We start from the raw sequence: 18,439 nt of genomic DNA, 5'->3' as shown, positions 1-18,439 counted from the left end.
GGAGCATTCCGGTTATCTGCTGCTGCGTAACAAACTGCCCCAAACTCGGCGACGCAGAGCCATCCCCGTTCGCCATTCACTGCGCTCAGCTTGTGCGGGTCCGGGTCACAAGGATGTGGGGGGGGAGGGGCGCATGTCCCTGTCCCACCACCTAGATGACCAGAGGCCTGGAGGCTCCAGGATGAGGGCCCAGGAGCCAGGCCGGTTCCCACCAGCCTCAGGGTCACCCGGGGCCACTTCCCCTGCATAGGACAGATGGGAACAGGTGTGAGCCCCAGACCCAAGGGGAGGATATGCGGACCCACCTTCCAGGGAACGTCCGAAGATGGTGGCCGGGGTGTAAATGCCCACAATTTAACCTTAACCAATGAAACATGAGTGCAAGAAACAGGCTCATTTTCCTAAGACAAATAACTGGTTTAAAGACTTCAAATGACTTGAGAAACACAAGTTGCTTAAAAAAACATGGTCAAATGGGGTAGAAGGCTGAGAAAAAATATGTAGGAACGTGGACCACATGCCCCTCGACCAGGGAGGCAGCCCTGGGTCCCCTTTCCCCAAGGGGACAGAAGGCGGTGGCAGCAGCACGGGAGGTGAGTCCAAGGCAGGGTGTCTCCACCCCTCCCGGCACAGCCAGCAGCTCCGGGTCCCCACAGGTCCCCGCAGAAGCACCTCTCGGACGGCAGGACCTAGACGCCAAGTGCTGCTGCCGCAGGTGGGCGGGCCGGCGGGGAAGCGGCCCCTGGCCCAGGTAATGGGGCCCCTGGAGCGCTGCCAGCCCCTGAAAGCCCGACAGACACCGCTGCCGCGTGTTGACCTCCGCGGGGCGCCCGGCCGGCCTGCCCTCCCTTTGGCCTCCAGAAGGAAAACAAGAGACGCAATCACCACTTAACAGGCAGGCGCTGTGCCAGGGGCCTGCGGAGAGCCAGGCATAACGGGTGGAAGCGGCTGCTGGCGAAGCAGGACCCCTGGGGGCCGCGGAGCTCAGGAAACCCAGGGGAGAGGGGAGGGGGAGGGATGCAGAGGGAAAGCAGAGACAGAGACACTCATGTGCGCAGGAACCCAGGCGGCGGGGAGCAGCCCCCACCCATGTCCAGCCCACTGCTTCCCCCGTGCAGGGACCCCTGTGCCTGGCAGACACTAGGTGCTCAATAAATGCTGACAGAGCAGGAGAGCAGCACACACAGGGGCAGAACCACATGCCTGTGGAGAGGGAGGGAGGCTCCGGGGGCGAGGGGGCTGCCGGGTGGCGCCCAGGACACCGACAAGACACCAGCCACCCAGTGGGGACGTTTACTGGTCTGCCCAGGTCAGAGACGGCGGTCGCGAGGGCTCAGCAGTGACAGGTACAGGTGAGGAACCCGAAGCAGACGCCCGGGCTGGTGTCACTGACAGTGGCCACTGGACACCCGGCAGGTTCATGTGGGATGTTCTGAAGGACAGAGGCCTGAGCTGTCCTGGACCCTCTGAGCTGGGACCTGGGAAATCCGGGGCGGTCACTGCGCTCTGGGGTCCCAGGGGTCGGGACACAGCCGTGGCTCTACCCGGGGCAGTGAGATCCTCAGGGCAGGCCCAGGCCTGTCTCAGTCACCACCTGTTATGGAGGCCATGCGGCCAGGCCCTCCACCCGGATCCGCCAGTAGGCTCCGAGGAAGAAAGAGCAGGGCCCGCTGGGCCGAGGGTGCCAACTTGAGGCTTCAGGCCGTGTCCTCACCTGCCCTGCCGGTTACAGAGGTGCTGGCGCAGCTGATAAGGGCCCAAAAGCATAGTTCAAGGGTGGCATTGTCTCACGCACCCAATGAAGGTCTGGAGTGCGTGGCTGCTCTGTGACCAGCAAGGGGACAGCGTGCCTTTCCTTTAAACCCATCGGGAATCCACTGACATTTTGCACAGCAAAGGAAACCATAAACAAAACGAAAACAACCTACGGAACAGCAGAAAATATTTGCAAACGATGCGACCAACAAGGGCTTAATTTCCAAAATACACAGCTCATACAACTCAATATTAAAAAAACAAACAACCCAATCAAAAAAATGGGCAGAAGATCTAAATAGACATTTTTCCAGAGAAGACATACAGATGACCAACAGGCACATGAAAAGATGCACAACATCGCTAATTATTAGAGAAGAGCAAATCGAAACTACAACAAGGTATCACCTTACACCAGTCAATATGGCCATCATTTAAAAGTCTACAAATGACAAATGCTGGAGAGGGTGTGGAGAAAAGGGAACCCTCCTGCACTGTTGGTGGGAATGTAAATTGGTGCAGCCACTGTGGAAAACAGTATGGAAGTTCCTCAAAAAACTAAAAATAGAACTACCATATGATCCATTCCTGGGCAAATGTCCAGACAAAACTATAATTCAAAAAGACACATGCACCCCAATGTTCACAGCAGCACTATTCACAATAGCCAAGACATGGAAACAACCTAAATGTCCATCGACAGATGAATGAATAAAGAACATGTGGTATATGTACATATATATACACACACACACACAAAAGAACATTACTCAGCCATAAAAAGAATGAAATAATACCATTTGCAGCAACATGGATGGATCCAGAGATTATCATACTAAGTGAAGTAAGTCAGAAAGAGAAAGACAAACATCATACGATATCATTTACATGTGAAATCTAAAATATGACACAAATAAACTTATTTACCAAACAGAAACAGACTCAGACATAGAATACAAACTCATGGGTACCAAAGGAGAGAGGGATAAATTAGGAGTGTGGGATTAGAAAATACACACTGCTACATATAAAATAGATAAATGACAAGGTCCTATGGTATAGCACAGAGAACTATATTCAATATCCTGTCATAAACCATAATGGAAAAGAGTAGGAAGAAGAACGTGTGTGTGTACACATATGTATATATATAAATTTATATACTGTGTTATATACCAAAAACTAACAACCTTGTAAGTCAACTACAATGAAATTTTTAGAAGTTATCCAACTAATAATTAAAGACCATATTCACCAGACAAGAAAAAAAAAAAGAAAAGAAAAAGAATCTACTTACAGGGGCCTGGGCGCAGTCAGGGGTAGCTGAGGGGCATCCGCCACCAGAGCCCCCCACACAGGCAGTTCTTGATCCAGCGCTGCTCCCACTGTTTGACAGCCGTGGTCTTGTTGGGTGACTTGAGCATGGTGACACAGCCGCACCTGCAGGCAGAGTCGGGAGGGTGGGGCACTAGGCAGGGTTGGGTGGTGGCCACAGGGCCTTTGCACATGCTGTTCCACCCCAGGAATGCTGTTCCCTGCAGCCCCCACTCCCCCCACACTGATCTAATTCCTCCACATCCTTCCGTCCCAGTTCAGATACCACCCCCTCACCTCCCTCAGTGGACAGAGGAGGGGTTGTGGGTCTGAGTCCTGGCTCAGCCCGTCCCTAGTGGTGTGACCCTGGGGTCGTCTGGCAGCACTCGGGGCCACGTTTGCAAAGCACAGCACTGCTGCAGTCACTCCTTCATGTCTGCACTTGTCAGGTCACTGGGAGCCCCTCAAGGGCAGGCTCGGGTCAGCCGCTCACCGCTGGGCCACCTCGGCCCTTTATGAAGACCGCCTGGGGCACCCGCTCAGCAGCCCCACAAGGGAGGCACTCCAGGACCCCCGTTCCCAGGCGGGAAACCGCCGGTGTCAGAGCGGGCCCGGCGTCTGCTGCAGTGCTCACCTGGTGCAGGCCTTGCAGGCCTCCGTCGGGTAGGCACCCAGGTGCAGCCTCCGCAGGTGGTCCATCTTGGGCTGGCCCGGCGCCCTGACGGAGAGGGGCATGGGAGTGGCTCGAGGGCGTACACGCACGCATGCGCACGCACGCACACGCACGCGCACACGCACGCACACGCCAGCACAGGTCCCTCTCCTAAAGGCAAAGCGTGCGTGACGCACGCTCGCCGGGGAACAGGGAGAGTCCGCAAGCGGGGCTTCTATACGCCCTCCGCCCACAGACCCCCGGCCGGGGTCGGGGTGGCGGCCCAGAACCGCCGCGACGTCTGAGAGCCTGGCACCCAGAGCCCGTCAGAGAGGACCTGGGGCTGGGGCGGGGCGGCCTGTTATGCTCGTATCACACGTTTGAAAACTTCTGAGAGTGTGAAACCCCTTGTGCAACCAGCCACCTCTCCTTGTAAAGTTTTTTCTGAAACCCAAGCACAAACCACAGCGTGTGATTCATCGGGCTGTTCCTCCCACGGGCGAGACATGCAAGAAAATGCGGAAGGTGGAGAAGCAAGGCCCAGAGCGCTTCCCGGGGAGGCGGGGACGCGAACCTCCGCTTGGGGATTCATCGCTCGAGCACCATTTCAGGCAGGCGGCCTGTGGGGTGCTGGGTTTGGGTCCTGGCCGGCTACCTCCTGACTGCATCTCTGAGGTTCAGTTTCCTCGTCTGTTAAATGGGGACAAACCCCCACCCCAAGGCACTGCTGGGCAGTCGTGAGCTCACTCAGCAGGGGTGGGCTGTCCAGACCCCACACATTCCAAAGAATGGCTCCTGAGGTCACCTTTAAGCCCTGGGAGGTCTGCCTGAGAGGGTTCTGATTCCCTGGGGCCTTCGGCCCCACCAGGCAGTCCAGGCTACAGTGCGATTTACGGTGGGGGACTGGGGCGTCAGCTTGAGCTCTGAAAGGGCTGGAGCCCAAGTAACCAAGGTCAGCCACGTGGGCCCTCCAGGCAGGCGGTGACAGACCAGAGGGAGGATGATGTCACCCAGACAACCGAGGGCACAGATCAGCACAGGCTGAGGCGACTGGATGGAGGGAAGTGACCAGGAGGGGAGAGAGGGTGGAGGTGGGGGAGTCTCGGGAGCAGCACTGAGGTCAGGCTGGAAGGAAGCAGCGGACACAGCACGTGCAAAGGCCCCGAGGCAGAGACGGGCACGCACCTGATGAGGCCGTCTAGCTGCAAGCTGGTGGCACTGCCGGGCAGAGCGGGAGGCTTGCCGAAGTGCAGACGCAGCGGCTGCTTGGGCTGCAGGCGGCTGACGAGGCCGTCGCTGACGGGCAGCCAGTCCAGGCTGGGGATGAGCAGCTGGCTGGGCAGCAGGCAGCACTCGTCAACGAGCGCCTCATCCGGCTCGCTCGTGGGGCCCTCATCGCGGCCTGCGGGGAGGGGACCACGGGGACATCTTGCTCAGCAGCCCTGCCCAGAGCGCTGCCCACCCAGGAGGCATCATGGCCTCCTCAGAGCTCACAGAGCACCAGGCGCAGGCCCCAGCCCTGCCCCGACTTCCTGAGTGGCCCTGGGAAGCTCCTTCCCCTTCTCGGGCCTCAGTCCTCTCCTCTGTAAAATGGGGACCCACTTATTCATTTAAAAAATATGTAGCAAACACTGGGTGCCCTTCCTGGCATCACGGATGTAACAACGATAGAGCCTGGCCACAGAAACACACGACCTGGTGACACAGGCAAACAGGTGCCTAAGAGTGGCTGATGTTAACGAGCACACACACTGTGCCTGGACCTGTGTTGGGTGCTGGGGGAACAGTGGGGGCCACGACAGAGCCAGTTTGACCTGTGGGAGCTTATATTCTGCTGGGGGGACTCAGCCAGGGCTTGTATCTTGGTGGCGGAACGACAGTAGAGAGCTGGGCGTCTTACAGCAGATCCAGAGCTTGGTGAGCAGGCGGAAGAGCAGGGACATGCTGTCCTGGGTGTCAGAGGTGGCCGTGTACACAGGCAGGCAGCTGGGCTTCAGCAGGCCCCAGATGCGGATGACGACCATCAGCTCCCGCAGCATGCCCAGCGACGTGCCATCCCGCAGGAAGCTGTGGCCGGGCCGCAGCGGGGAGCCCTATGGGGAGAAGGGCTCAGGTGGCTTCCTTCAGCGTGTGCAGCATCCTAGGACCTCAGCAGGTCCTGCCTGGGGGGAGGGGTCTTCTGGGAGGGGCAGGGAGGTGGGGCTTCAGGGGACAAGGCCAGGGGTGGGGCTCCTGGGTGGGTGGGGCTTCCAAGCAGGAGTGCGGGCGCACCTGGTTGGGCAGACTAGCCAGCAGGTAGAGCACGAAGTCGCCCACCCACTGCAGGAGCTGCTGCAGCGCCTGGAGCGTGTTCATGTCCAGGACGAACTCCTCCGTCTTGAGGTTGATCATGACCTTGTCAATGTCTGGGAGGGGACAGGCAGTCAGGGGCAGTCAAAACCTCACATGTGCCCATCAGCACGCACGGTGAGCTGGGCCCACCCCCACAGGCCGACGTTGTGAACAAGCAAATGAGGGATGGGCCTGGCTGAGCCTAGGACCCTGGAGGGCGGGGTTGGAGGGAGGGGCTCTGGGTGTCCACCGCTGGCCTTCAGAACGCTCTGCCCGCCCCTCGGACCCCCTGTGCCAGGCACCCTGCAGCTCCCGCCGGCCTCCAGGCCTCCACACAGGCAGTGCCCCTGGTGATGCCATCCCCAGGCTGGGTCATCTTTGTTCCCATTAACGCCCACCGTGTGTCCCCAACACCCCACACACGCGCGACGGCCGAGGGGTCCTCTGCAGCCAGGGCAGCCTGCAGGACAGGGCAGGACCCACCGACGTCCGTGATCTTGGCGCAGATCTCCGTCAGCCGGTCGCCGGGACTCTTGTCGGGCGTGTTGAGCACGTGCGGGCGCAGCAGCGACTTGAGTGTGGAGCTGGCGGCGATGAGGAAGAGCTTGGCGTGGTACTCGCACACGCGGGTCACTGCGCAGGGCGACAGCTTGCAGAGCGAGGCCTTCATGGCCAGGATCCGGGTAGAGAGGACCTGGGGGGTGGAGGATGTGAGTGGGCGGGGCATGCGCCTGAGGGGCCGTGGAGAGCGAGGCGCTGGGCCAGCCGGGCAAGCCGCAAACCCTCTCTGGGCCTCGCCCTCCTCATGGCGGAACCAGGTAGGAGGACCTTCCTCACAGGATGGCAGGGTCTCAACCTGCGGGCGCGTGTGCCCCAGGGGCCCGAGGGCCACGCCTGGGACACCTCACGACTGGGGGCGCTCCTGGCATGAAGTGGGTGGGGCCACAGATGCAGCTCCACCCCCCACAGTTCCTGAAACCTGTTGTCTCCCAGGATGACTGGAGGACTTGAAGCATAAAGATGCTTGCATACAGGGAACCCCCTGGTGGTCCGGTGGTTAGGACTCTGCGCTCTCACTGCGGAGGGCCCAGGTTCAATCCCTGGCGGGGGAACTAAGATCCCCCAAGGCATGAGGGGTGCGGCCAAAAACAAAAAAAACAAAAATGCTTGCACACAGCTCTGCCCGATAACAAGAGATCTGATCACTCCTGGCGTCCCTGGCTCTGAGCCCAGCTCCGTCCTGTGCTGTTCCCCGGGTCATGCTCCCGGGTCAGGCCCAGCACTCTCACATCTCAGCAGGTTGCTAATGGGAATGGGAGCTCTCCTTCCTGTTTTCTCCTCAACGGCTGGCCCAGAGGACAACTTCAGATTCTTAGCAGCGCTGACCTCTACAGCTACCCCACTGAAATCGGGGTGGGGGGGCTCTGGGTTTTACAGGCGCGCCACCATGGCGTCTGAACGATCACTTCTCCCTGGCTCGCCCGTCTGTAAAACTCCCGTTTACTGCTCTTATCGCACAAGCAAAGGCCTCCAAAGCCACCCAGAGGCAGGCGGCGTCAGGCCCACAGCCACGCACTCCTGGGCTGAGGCAGCAGCGAGAGGTGCGCCGTCTGGCCTGCGGTCACCCTGACGGAGGGACCAGGCAGCAGCCAAGGGGGGCGGGCACCTGCTGCAGCTCGGCCTTCTGGCGCGTGTACTCCTCATGCAGCTTCTCCACCAGGCTCTGCACCATGCTGGGCTGCACGTGCAGCAGGATGTCCCACCAGTCGTAGCCGGTCACCATGCAGTACTCCAGCAGGAAGAGCAGGTGCCGCAGGGCCAGCCCCGCGTCCAGCGAGTGGCCCATGGAGGGCGAGATGCGCAACATGCTCAGCTGTGGAGGAGAGGGCGGGGCGTGAGGGGGCGGGGCCCGAGGGGCAGCTGGGGGCAGGGAGGGCACGGCCGGCGCGGGGCCCAGGCCTGCCCGCTGTCCTGTCACACGGGAGGGCTGCAGAGCCACAGCCCAGCCACGTGGCGTGAATGGGGGCCACAAGCCCCAGGTTTCCATAGCTGTGGCGATTCCCACATAGGGTCTGAAAGGCCTCCTCGCCGGCAGGGCGCCTGTCGGGTGACGGGGCCTGCAGGTCCACTTGGGGAACCCTAGGAACACAGACCTCGTGCTCCCGAGAAGCCCAACCCACCACCCAGAGACACCGAGGATGGGGCCGGAACAGAAATCACAGGGTGCCCGACAGCAACTCACAGGAGCCCACTGTGGGGGGCGGGGGGGCACGCGCACGTGGGTGTGAGTGTGCAAACGTGTGCACGTGTGCGAACGTGCCAGTAGGACAAATGTGAGGTGTGAGCGTACAAGGGTGTGAATGAGCGTGCAAACACACGGGCAGGTGTAAGCGAAAGCGTGAGTGTGTGAGAGTGGCTGTGAGGCTGCCCGCCCTCCTGCCAGGCCACAGACAGATTCCCCTGGGAACCAGGAGGCCAACTCGCAGAGCACCTGCTGCGCACTGGGGGCCTAGGACTCCTTGACGTCAGAGCAGCACCCTAAGGGCCCCCACTTCCTGAGCGCGGCCCCCCCCCACAGACAGCAGCACGGGGACCCCGCCTCACCCTCGGTCCCCCCGGGACAGCACTGACCCTGCCGTGGTTGTCGATGCCCACGAGGGCCAGGGAAGTCCAGGAGAGCTGCATGGCCTTGAAATGGACGGCGGGGCCTGTGGTCCGAGGGCGCTTGATAGCCGGCTCGTCCACGGAGCGCGGGGCTGCGGAGCTATAGAAGATGGCCATGGTCTGCAGCGAGAGCCGGTGCACGATGTGGACGCTGCCGTCATGGAAGGCCAGGGCCAGCCCTGGGGGCACGTGTAGGGTCAGGCGGCCGAACCCAGCTCTGGACAATGGGAAGGGGCTGCCACCACGCCCAGCAGAGGCTGTGCTAAGGAGCGGCGTGAGCCCCGAGCCACCGGGGTGCACCACCCCCCAGTGGGGTCCAGTCCTGGCTAACCGGCCCCCGAATCGGTGGCGCAGACTGCACCCTGTCTGGGCACCTCTGCCCCGCTCCCCTGCGGCCGGCACTAAGTTTGGCCAACGTGAGGCAACAGGTGACTTCCAGGAGGACAAGTGGGAGGGGCAGGCGGAGAGGACAGCAGATGGAAAGGGCCTGGGCCTGATGTACACAAAGGGCCTCGGGGCGGAACGGAGGCCAGTGAGCTCAGGGGCTCCTAGAACCCAAAGCCCGTAATCCACAGCAGGGGGCTGGGGGGCTGCCCTGGGCCGGCACCAACACGGCCAGCCTGACTCACCCAGGGTCACAGACGCCAGGGCCCAAACCCAGAACCTCCACATGAGGTACTACAACAGGGGTGGGGGTGGGCATGGGAGGGAAGCTTATCTGGAAAGTTTTCCCCAAGTTCCCAGCCTCCCCTGTGGACTGCTAACAGCCCTCTACATAGTAAAGAGCACAGCTTGACGGTGGCCTCACAGCCCTTTGAGCCCATCAGATCCTGAAAGCAGCACCCTCGGCCCCACTGGGACTGACGTGAGGCTGGGGGCCAGGCTCCCAGGACCCTGTGATGGAAGCCCAAGCTCAGGGCCCACCCCCTTCCCCCCGGGGCTCTGAGACACCATACCGAGGCCGGGGTAGAACTGGGTGTCGCTGGCCACCTTCAGGTCAGTGTTGGTGAGCGAGATGGGGAGCTTGGGCAGCGCCACGGCGGACACACGGTCCAGGTCGTTGGTGGCTGACAGGATCCGCCATTTGAGAATTGTGGGCTGTTTGTCACCAACTAAAAGGAGGTGAGGACGGACAGAGAGCAACAAAATGAAGACAAGACAGGGGGGTGGTGGTAGGGTGAACTGGGAGATTGAGATTGACATATATACACTAATATATGTTAAATAGATAATGAGAACCTGCTGTATAAAAAAATAAATAAAATACAGAAAAAACTTAAAAAAAGAAAACAAGACAAACACGACAAGGGTGGACCTGACCCAGCACCCTGCCCCTCCTGGAGACCCAGCGAGCTCACATGACTTGGGGGGGGAAGGGCGGGGCACCCCAAAGGATCCGGTCCTGGGCCTTCACAGGAACAGGAGGAGGCACCCGCCTGGGCCACGAGGCTGTCAGGTGGCGGGGGCGGCTCCACCTTGTCCCCTCGAAGGAGCCAACGTGCTGAGAAGGGGAACCCACCCCCGACCCTGCCACCACACAAACCCCAAAATTCCCTAGTGACTCGGCCGGCTTACGCGGGGTTCTGTCTCTGTGGTCTGAGAGGTCCTGGGTGGAACCCCAGCTCTCCCCATGAGCTGGACCGAAAGGTGGCCAAGACGGGCCCCTCCCTGCGCCCACACCCTCGGTGTGATCATGAAGCCCCCCAGCAAGGGGTGGGGTGGTTCCCGTCAATCTGGGCTTGGCCCCCGGCGCTGCGGGCGTGATGTGAGCAGAGGCTCAACGGTGCCCGTGCACCTAGACTCCAAGGTGACACTGAGGTGAGCCCGGGCGCCCAGCCAGCGGCCAGCACCCCAGCTGCCCTGGGGCGACAGCAGACACAGGGAACCAGGACGGAGCAGGGGAGGCGGCCTGGCCCAGCACCCTCCAGGCTGTGGTTCTGAGCCAGAGTTTGGGGCTGGTGTGTGACGCGGCAAAGCTGGCTGCGACAGCACGCCTCTACCCACCTGCCCTGAGAGCTCTTCCCTGGATGGCCCAGCACAAAGGGGCTCTTGGCAAACGTCACCCCACTGGGAGCCCGAGGCCCAGAGAGGGACGACGCTGAGCACAGCTGTAACGGCGACAGCTGCGGCGATGCCCAGGGAGGGAGGGCGAGCGGGCCAGGCACCCACACGCAGCCTGGCGGCCCCGGACATTCCTAGCTTAGAGGGGAGTGGCCGCTGTCAGAGGGGGAGCGGCCGCTGTCAGAGGCTGAGCTGCTTGCCCGAGTCCACCGGGACCCACGCGTCCACCCAAGTCAGGCCGACCCCTGGAGCACGGGCTGGACGGTGGCTGGCAGAGCGGGGGGCCTGAGGGGGAGGATGGGCTGGCGGGGGGCGCTTAGGGCAAAGGCAGGGAGGTAGGACAAGAGGCAGATCCAAGAGCCCGCAGGCCGTGCGAAGCTAGGACGAGGGGCGGGGTGGGGGGAGGAGGTGTGGGTGAGCTCAGCACAGACCCTGCCGGCACTCGGACATCTGCATCAGGACAAGGCTCTACCAGCTGACAGGGGTGACGGCCCTTTCGCATGAGATGTGGTCCCGCTTGTGACAAGGTCCCAGGGTGTGCGTGGGGGCCATGACCCGCCTGACGGCCGCGCCCACAGCTACTAGGACAGAGGAAGAACGAGGGAAGGGCTGGGACCCCTTGTGGCTCTGCCGCCCCGCGGGGTCGCTCAGGAAAGGCAGCATGACCTTCTTCACATTTAGTTCCTCTGAGGCCACATCGAGCAGCTTAGGCAACCACCTGCGGGCAGACGGAGCCTCAAGGGGCCTCTTGACACGGCCCCTCGGCCACTCCAGGGCCAAAAGTGCTGCCATCAGCGGGAACACGCCCCGTGTGGCTGCAGGTTCACCCCCGGCTTCCAGGGAAGTAGCTTTTCTGGCTTCCCAGCCACACAGGTGTCAGGAGGGGGGCCAGTCCCGGCGGGGGACTCGGGGCTCCGCGTGGGTGTGGGGACAGAGAGGGAGGGAAGGGAGTGGCGGGCACGTTATTGGCAAACTCAGGTCACCCCCGCGCCCCACTCTACCCGAGGGCTCCCAGAGGACCCCAGGTTCTCGGGAGGCTGCGTGTCCCTGGCTGGCCGGAGCAGGACTCACCGGCGGGCGAGAGCTGCTGGAAGATGTTGTTCACAGGGAGCCCCTCCTTGCGCAGAGACCAGCACTCCACCACGCTGCTGGTCTGGCTGGACGCACACAGCAGCACCTGGGTGGGGCGGGCGGCTCGGTGAGGGGCCTGGACCAGCCCCTCGGCCTCTCCGGGCCTCCGGCTGCTCCACGGGGCTCACATCGGCACCCGCCTCACAGCCACTGATTCCGACCCAGGTACACCCAGCCGGTGCCGCACCTGCCCCCACGACCCCGCCTCCCCTGGGGAAGGCAGTCACTCAAGGCACCCCCGGCGGGAAGCAAGGGGGCCGGGGAAACATACTGGGACTTCGTGAAGCTGGGGGCTGATCAGTGCAAGGTTATGAGGGGACCCCGGTGCAGCTGGCTGAACCTCGCCCCCAGAAATGTCCCCATCCTGGTCCCAGGACCTGTGGATGTGTCGCCTCACAGGGCAGAGGGGACTTTGCGGGTGGGATTAAGTTAAGGCCCCTGAGACGGGGATGACCCTGGATTCCTGGTGGGCCCAGCGTCATCCCAGGGTCCTTATAAGAGGGAGGCGGGAGGGTCAGAGGCAGAGAGACGGGAGATGCTGCGCTGCTGGCTGTGAGGATGCAGGAGGGGCCGCGAGCCAGGGATGCGGCGCCTCTAGAAGCTGGGAAAGGCGGGAACTGATGCTCCCCTGGAGCCTCCGGAAGGACCAGCCCTGCCCACGCGTGGGTTTAGCCCCGAGCTATCCTGCCACGGGGTGGCCGGGCGGGCACACCTGCTCTGACATGTCTCGGGCCAGGAACTTGAGGTGGGTGATGGCGGGGAGCCGGTCCCGGCGGTTGAGGTCGGTGGTGCAGCGCATGAAGAGCGAGGGCAGGATCTCGGTGTCGATGCGGCACTTCTCATTGACGACGCTCACGCACACCTTGTAGAACTGCACTGGGGATGCGCTGCTGCCGTCTGCCGTGGCCACCACGATGTTGCCGCCGCCCGTGAAAGCGATGTCGGCCAGGGCCACACGGCCACGCAGCCGGCACAGGCTCTCCGTCGAGGTCAGCACTTGCCCGCTGGGCTTGAGCAGGGACACGGTGACCAGGCCGCTGACCGTCACTGCAATCCAGCCCTCCATGGGCTTGCCCCCAAACAGCGTGAGCGATGGCGAGAACTTGACTCGGGAGAACTTCTCGCCAAAGCTGGAGGCGCCCGACTGGGGGGGAGGGGGAGGGGTCAGCTCGGGGCAGCACCAGCCCCAGGCACATGCTTGGCCTTCAGGGGTCTGCCTTTGTGACCCCAGGACGCCCTTCTGGGAGTCGCACCCTTGGGAACATGGAGGAACCACGTGGCAGAAGCCACGAGAACATGAACTTGAGTTCAGATCCTGCCTCAGCCACTCAAGCACTGTGTGACATGGGCCTCTCTGACCCTCAGTATCCTCATCTGTACATCCGAGGACTGTGGTGAGGATGACACGGCTCAACACGCGCAGAACAGGACCCACCATGTTTTCCTCACAGGGTCAGACACTCAGTATTTTTGGTTTTGTGAGCCAAGTGGTCTGCTGCAACCACTTAGCTCTTTCCCTGCGTCTGCAGCAAAGAGAAGCAGCCACCAGCGAGACTGTTTACAAAGTGGGCGAGCGAGCAGGCTGCAGTTTACAGACCCCGGAGGTAAAGCATTCCGGCTGTGCTGCAAAGTACAGCTGCCACTGCTATTTTACCTTTCCAAACCAGGTTTAAGTTACAATTAACGTACAGCAAAACCCACCTCTTCTCGGCTTTCAGTTCAAGGAGTTGACAACCACCCCATTGTGGAAACCGCTCAGGAACGTTTCCACTCCCCTCGGAGGGGCCCTCGGGCCCCCAGCCAACCCCCGCCCGGGCCCTGGTTTCTGTCCCCGGCTGTGCCTTTCCCAGCGTTCCACCCGGGTGGACCCAGGGGCAGCCTGCGCGCCGGGTTCCTTTCAATCCGTGCAACACGTCTGTCACTGAATCAGCACGAGCTGGAGACTAAGCAGGGCTCTCTGGGCAGTGGGAGAGTATGTGCCCTCTCTGTCTGGGGAGCAGACCCACAGGGCCAGGCGTTCAGGGAGGGCAGGGCTGACCACGGCCCCAACAGAGTCTTCCGGACGTGGGGGTGCTGGCAGTGTTAGAAAGAAAGAAGCAAAAGCCCCCAGATGACCCCCGAGGGGAGACGCTGGCAGTTTGAAAAAGCAACGTCCCACAGAGAGAAAGGTCCAGAAGGTTAGGCAGCAAGGCCTGCAGTTAGAATCCCTACCAAGGGGAGAGGGGACAGACGCCTGACCTCAACATCATGGGCTTCGAGAGCCGTGTGCATGCCCGAGCGTTTTAAATGAGCACATACGTCTTTTATAATTTAGAGACAAAGGTATGTGGTAAGAAGAACAGTAACCCTGATGTTCGCAAGAGCGTGGACAGACCTTGAGAACACGACGCTAATGAGAGAAGCCAGACACAGAAGGACACATGGTGTGTGATTCCATTGATGGGAAACACCCAGAACAGGCAAGCCCACAGAGACAGAGAGTGGGTTCATGGTTGCCAGGGGCTGGAGTGGGGAAGGGGAGTGAGGCTAATGGGGACAGACTTCCTTTGAGTTGAAAAGAATGGTCTGGGGCTTCCCTGGTGGCACAGTGGTTAAGAATCCGCCTGCCAATGCAGGGGACATGGGTTTGAGCCCTGGTCCGGGAAGATCCCACAGTCCTCGGAACAACTAAGCCCGTGCGCCACAACTACTGAAGCCTGCGCGCCTAGAGCCCGTGCTCCGCAACAAGAGAAGCCACCGCAGTGAGAAGCCAGCACATGGCAACGAAGAGTAGCCCCCGCTCGCCACAACTAGAGAAAAGCCCACGCGCAGCAATGAAGACCCAACGCAACCAGAAATAAACGAATAAAGGAAATAAAGAAAGAAGATACTAAAAAAAAAAAAGGTCTAAAATTGACTATGGTGATGGTTGTACTAGCCTGTGAAGATACTAAGTAAACCACCAGTCTGTATACTTCAGATGAGTGAACCATACTAAGCGACTTGTATCTCAATAGAGCTGTTACATGAAAAAAGAGAGCAGACAAAGGGAAGGCAGCACGCACCCCCTGCCCCCGCCCCCGCCCCCGCCCCCGCCCCCGCCCCCGCCCCCAGCGGCCTGGAGCCAGCGCGCATGCACTGCTGCCAGATGTGGACAGTTAACTGTCCCCAGGCCCTGCACTGGGCACAAGGAGCAGACACGGGGAAGGAATGGGAGAAAAGCCATTTCCCACAGCACCAACCCAGGAGGGGCTCCTGGCTCTGCGGAGCAGCGGCAGAGCAAGCCACGTGCGCCCCCACGGCTCCACCGAGCCCTCTCAAGCCTTCTCGCGCTGAACCCTCACCACGGCCAGCGGCGGCCCCACTTGATGGTAAGGAGAGCGACGGGTGAGGCGTGGCATCGCGATCTGAGTTCAGCACCCTGCACCCAGGCGGCTCCCCTCTCGAGGGGACACTGGGCTGAACCGTGGGGTACAGGCAGGAATTCTGAGATCTCACAACGTCAGTCACACGGGGGCTGCTGGCCACACGGGTGCTGACCCTGCACGGCAGGTGTGGGCCGGGCCCGGGCGAGGCAGACCAAAGAGTGTTGGTGACACAAGAGGAGGAGCCGCGCCCCCAGGTGGGACACCCACCTTTTCCACGTGCAGGGCCAGCTTCACACCGTTGTGCAGCCACGACAAGGCCACGATGGGGTCCCCCTCCACCAGGCTGCCCATGGGGCTCTCCCAGCTGTTGGCCAGGTGGTCAGCCATGCTCCAGCACTTGATTTGCCCATCGGCATCAGCCGACAGCAGCCTCGAGCCTGTGCGGGGTGGGGCGGGGGGCAAACCCGCGTCACAAGCCCCCCCCTCACTGTCCATCAGGGGCCGGGGTGGGAGAGGCCGGCCTGGGGGCAGTAGAGCAGGAAGGGGCACAGGCGAGTCCGGAAAGGACTCTGGACAGCAGGAGTGGGCAGAGCAGGGCCTGCAAAGCCACAGGTCAAGGCTTAGAGTCCCAGCTCTGGACACCGGGGCCAGGACCAGGAAAAGAGCGAGCAGGTGGCCCTGGGAGTCAGGGTCAAGGAGAGCTGCCCTCACCTGACTGGTCCCACTCGAGGCAGGTGATGGCTTCGCTGTGCTCCGAGCGGATGGAGTGCACATCCCAGGGGTGCTCGGTGTCCAGGATGTGGATCATGCGGGTCAGGTCTGTGAGGGACGGTGCGGTCAACACGGCAACAACAGCCGAGTGCCCGACGACCCCCCCTGGGGGCATCGGGGAGGAAGCAGCAAAGCCCCGGCCACGGGGACTCAGGAGCCGCTGCTGACACGCCGGCGGCCCGAGTAGAGATGGAGCGGCCCATGACCCTGCCTCCAGTGGGGCAAAGGAGACGTAGAAAACGGCACCGGAAGAAAACAAACCCCAAATGCTAACACTGGGCGTCTCTCCGTGGAAACTAACGGCTGGTTCTTTCCCTCATCCTAAGTTTCTGTGTTTTTCTAATTCCCTCTCCTGAGTGCACGTCACTCAGTGGCAGAGACAACACAGGCCCGGCTGGCAGAGTGCACCTCAAAGCCAGGTGGTGACACGTTTGGTCTGGAAAACTCAGGCAGGAGCCTCAGCAAGCTGCATGGGGCCACCCACCCCCGGCCCCAGCCATCCCACGGGGTGCTCCCAGCGCCCCCGGCTCCAGGCCCTCTGAGCCCCTCGCCACCCCTCATCTTGGAGGAGGAGACCCTGTGGGAGCCGGGGGGGGGGGGGGCAGCTGGCGCACCCTGGTCATCACTCCGCAGGTCCGTGGTGAAGGCGATGAGGTTACGGCAGGACCAGGTGCAGGCCAGGGGCACCGACGGGCAGTGGGTGCTCTTGGGCCATTTCTCCCACTCGCAGATGTAAGCCAGGTCCATTGTGCCCACCTGCCAAGGTCACACACGGAGGACAGTCACCAGCTCCTGCAGCAGGGAGGACTGGCTTGTCATCGATGTTCACGCAGCACCTGCAGGACCCCAAGGGCAGTGCTGGACACTGGGCTAGTGCGGGGGACAAAGTGGACTCAACCCCTGCCCCACACGTGGCGGGAGAGCTGCATTTTACTCATGGGTGGCCAGGGAGGCCTCCCTGGTGGAGGTGTGAGGGATCGAGGCAAGCAGCCTGAAGGAAGAGCATTCCAGGTGGACGGAAAAGCCAGTGCAAAGAACCAGAGGCTGGACTGAGTCTGGGCACTCAAGGAGTGGCATGGGACCCTGCGGGGGCAGGAAAAGGGTGAGTGAGGGGGCGGGGCAAAGTAAGGGTGGGGAGGGGACACGACAGGTTGTGCAGGGCCTGGGGGGTTTCACCCTGAGGGAGGTGGCAGCCCCAGGAGGGCTGAGGCCTGTTTATGTTTCACAGGCCACTCTGACTGTCTGGAGGGCGAGGCTGGGGGACAGGGTTGGGGTGACTGCACTGGTCCAGGTGAACAAAGTTGGGGACAGTGCAACCTGTGAGGAGCGACAGGGTAGGACCCGGGTCTATCCTTAAGGAGGAGTCCACGGACATCCAAGAGCACCGGTGGGGCTGCCTTTGACAGAGGCTGGGAGGGGGCCGGGCAGCAGCTTGGTGCCGGGCTTCCACAGGTAACTGTAACAACGGGAACAGTGAACGTTTCCTCAGCGCGCTCCATGCGCCGGGCATCGATTAAGGTTATTTCTTTTCACCTTTACCAAAGCGCAGTGAGACTGGGAGTACGATCGGCCCCGTCTTCCTCAATCACGACCCCCAGGCCCCAGGCTTCTTCAAGCCCTGCCCGGGAACAGCGAGGCCCCGCCCACAAGCCCCTTCAACAGTCTTTAAGCTCTGCCCCCAAAGCCTTCCGGCCCCGGCCCCTACAGTATTTGCTTTCCACACCCCGCTCCCAATTTGCCCCTTGTGTCCCCAGGCCCGGCCCAAACTCTGTTTTCATCCCAGGGTCTCCCAAACAACCCCAAGGCCCCGCCTCCATACACCTGGCCCTCCAGGTCGCGCCCCCAAGCCTCCCCACAACGCACCTCAGGCCCTCCCCGGGGAGGTATAACCTTAGGCCCCGCCCCCGATCGTTCCAGGCCCCGCCCCGATTTCCCCCTGCTCCGGATGCCCCGACCCCCGGGCCGCCTCAGGTCCCCCCAAGTTTCCGCCACGACCCCCAGACCCCGCCCAGCGCACTCAGGCCGCGTACCCAGCACCCTTTGCTCTCCAGGCCCGCCCTCTGACCCCACAGGCCCCGCCCCGGGCCCGCTAGTTACCGCCTTCCCCGGCCGGCGCTCCCCGCTGCCGCGGCGCCGTCCGGAGCCCGGCCGACCGCCCGAGCTCCCAGCCCCGCACTCACCGGGCCGGCCTGTGCGCCCAGCCGAGCGGGTGGCCGCAGCCTGCACTCGCCCTAATGCCCCGGCTCCGCCGCCGCCATCTTCCCAGGAGCAAAGATTCGCCCACGCAACGCAGCCGCTTCCCGGAGACTTCTGGGACGGCAGCGGCTCCGGCTCCGCCCCTCTTCCGGTGTAATTTGCATGCGACCATGGATTCCCAGCAGCCACCTGAGTCATATTTGGTAGAACAAAAATC

General features: G+C 61.8%; 1 protein-coding gene across 2 annotated transcripts; it reads right to left on the bottom strand.

The window, feature by feature from the left end:
• Positions 1-396: 396 nt before the first annotated feature.
• Positions 397-18,349, bottom strand: MED16 (mediator complex subunit 16). Of its 2 annotated transcripts, XM_068537442.1 has the most exons (17): positions 18,207-18,349; positions 17,344-17,482; positions 16,641-16,818; positions 15,967-16,074; positions 15,523-15,692; positions 12,621-13,052; positions 11,849-11,954; positions 9,673-9,828; positions 8,684-8,895; positions 7,719-7,925; positions 6,536-6,746; positions 5,993-6,126; positions 5,622-5,814; positions 4,907-5,123; positions 3,704-3,787; positions 3,053-3,195; positions 397-1,924 (listed from the first exon to the last, which is right to left on the bottom strand). In XM_068537442.1, exons 3-16 carry the CDS (start codon positions 16,771-16,773, stop codon positions 3,069-3,071), a joined length of 2,490 nt encoding a protein of 829 aa, XP_068393543.1. In that variant the 5' UTR covers positions 16,774-16,818; positions 17,344-17,482; positions 18,207-18,349; the 3' UTR covers positions 397-1,924; positions 3,053-3,068. The 2 variants fall into 2 exon arrangements, with proteins under 2 accessions (XP_068393543.1, XP_068393545.1); XM_068537444.1 differs by lacking the exon at positions 12,621-13,052.
• Positions 18,350-18,439: the final 90 nt, after the last annotated feature.

The sequence above is a fragment of the Eschrichtius robustus genome, chromosome 2, assembly GCF_028021215.1.
Source record: "Eschrichtius robustus isolate mEscRob2 chromosome 2, mEscRob2.pri, whole genome shotgun sequence".
NCBI lineage: Eukaryota > Metazoa > Chordata > Mammalia > Artiodactyla > Eschrichtiidae > Eschrichtius > Eschrichtius robustus.
This window is presented reverse-complemented; position numbering and strand designations above follow the sequence as displayed.